Source organism: Eurypyga helias, unplaced genomic scaffold (genome assembly GCF_000690775.1).
Source record: "Eurypyga helias isolate BGI_N326 unplaced genomic scaffold, ASM69077v1 scaffold3227, whole genome shotgun sequence".
NCBI lineage: Eukaryota > Metazoa > Chordata > Aves > Eurypygiformes > Eurypygidae > Eurypyga > Eurypyga helias.
Window position 1 is genome coordinate 1,669 of NW_010260909.1, and position 2,141 is coordinate 3,809.

The 2,141-nt window shown below is 42.2% G+C and overlaps 1 protein-coding gene across 1 annotated transcript in view; it reads left to right on the plus strand.

Moving 5' to 3' along the window:
• Positions 1-433: 433 nt before the first annotated feature.
• The window catches only part of TRMT1L (tRNA methyltransferase 1 homolog (S. cerevisiae)-like), a 12,341-nt gene continuing 10,633 nt past the window's right edge, over positions 434-2,141 (plus strand). Inside the window, exons 1-2 of the mRNA XM_010155174.1 lie at positions 434-508; positions 1,028-1,157. Of these exons, the coding sequence (XP_010153476.1) occupies positions 452-508; positions 1,028-1,157 (187 nt within the window). The 5' untranslated portion in view covers positions 434-451. The remainder of the gene's footprint in view (positions 509-1,027; positions 1,158-2,141) is intronic.

Genomic DNA, 2,141 nt, shown 5'->3' on the forward strand with positions numbered 1-2,141 from the left:
ACTCATTGCCCAGTGGCCAAGGCTTGTCAGGAATCTCTAAGGCTGTAGAGCAGTCCAGGAGCTGGGGAGGGGGGAAGTGCACCATCACAGCCAGGTAACAATACTTTTGTAAAATACAAGTACTTTTGAGAGTTATCTAGCATGTAGCCTGATGACTCGCCGTAACTTTGTAGGATGCTAACAGATTTATTAAAATGAATTGCCTCTCTAATTTTTAATTTTTTTTAATAATATACAATTAGCAGATACATTTCTCTGTGCAGAAGGGGAGTTTATCAAATAATCAGTAATGTTCTCCTGTTGCTGTCTCCTGGCAGTATTTGGGAATCTTATTAAGACCATGCCCTAAAAATCAGGAACATTTTGGATGAGGGTTTGTGGTACAGGACGTATGCATTCCGGTTACTTCCTGTACTGTGGCGTGACAAGTGTTTGTTTTCCAGGGTACAGAATGTGCATCTGCCACTTACCTTGTCGTCCCATAAAACCACACCTCGTCGGAGACCAGGTAAAGATGCTGAATCGCAGAGATATTTGTTACCCTACAAAGTGGGGGAAGCGAGTGATTTAAGTCAACTTTTGCAATGTACTTAGTCTCAATATGTTCTTGCTGTCTAGCAGGGGAAACCAAAAGCTTATCAGTCCAGAATGTAAGTATCTGATACAACCCTTGGGTAGCTGCACGTAGTTGTAGCTCTCGTATATCGGTGGGTAGCTGCCCAGGTCCTGTAAAACACTGTACAGCCTGAAGTAAACAGCAGTTTGCGTGGAAGAGATGAAGAGTTCGTTAGGGCAGGCAGTGGATTCTTGGTTCCTTCCCTGTGTGCTGAGTACCTGGAGTATTTGCAGAGTGCAGCTGGTTGTGGAGCTGGGGCAGGATTGCTGTGCAGTCTCTGGCTGCAGATTCAAAATACTTTGCATGCGCTAGAGGTAACTAACAGACAGATGACTTCACTGGCCTGTGTTCAGGTGTAGTTCTACTTCAACCTTGTTCATGAATTCTAAAACCACATCCTGTGTTCTGCAGACACTTTCAAAGATGGGAGCCCACTACCATTGTATCGTCTGTTCAGCAACTATCTCGCGAAGAAGTGACATGATAAGTCACATTAATCGTCATGTGAATAAAGGAGAAACTGAGTCAAGGTTTTTTGCAGGTAGGTTCTGACTCGCATAAAACGATCAATCTTTTTATACTAGCTAGCACATGGAACAGCTGCGATATGTGGGTGAGAGACGTGGGAATCCAGCTACTCTCTTATTGATAAATAGTATTCTGTTCACAATTAGTTTAACGTTGTACGTGTTGGTTTGTGTCTCTCCGAAAGAACGAAGGACATGGAATCCATGAAACAAAATTTGTATGAAGAATTTAATGCTTATGTATTTGGTGGTGTGTGTTTGTAAATCGGTCTTGGGTAAATCTCTGCACTGTAAAAATCCTTTGCTTTCTCTCCACACTGCATCAACATGAATTCACAAAACAAGATTACTTTTTTCCAGTCCTGGACAGTCATGACAGAGCTCTCTGTGGTTCTTTGGTAGATGACAATCCTTTCCGACTTTCTCCAGAATCAAACTTTTTGTTTCTAAACTCATATAAATTAGAATGGAAGGATTTAAAATTACTGGAATGCCAAATGCAAGTTGTCTGTTCTTTACAGCTGTCAAGTAAAAAGTACATTATTGATTAGCCGGTGTGTAAAACTAAGGCTTTTTTACTACAGCCCATACTGTTCCTGTTGAAAATTGGGCTGGTGGTTTTTCTCTTTGTAGATTTTATCTAAATCCAATCTGAGACGAGCTGAGACTGGGAGCTGTGAGGTCACACTTCGTTCTGTTGCCAATACGCAGTCTGGGAGTTGTAGTTCAGTGTCTGTAGATCAACGTGCCTATTGAAGAGGGGATGTAGGACGTAGTCCATACCTTTAGCTTAAATAGGGTTTGTATTGTGAAATATATTAATCTCTGTATGGTTCCCTTCAGAGCTATCAGTAAATAATGACCCACTTGTCATTTTCCAACAAAATGCATGTGGCTGTTACTTTCCCACGGGGAGAGGAGCAGTTCTGAGGTCAGCTATTTACGCTTGGAGGCACTTCAGCATCACTTGGGCTGTGGACGTGGAGCGTGTGTAGAGC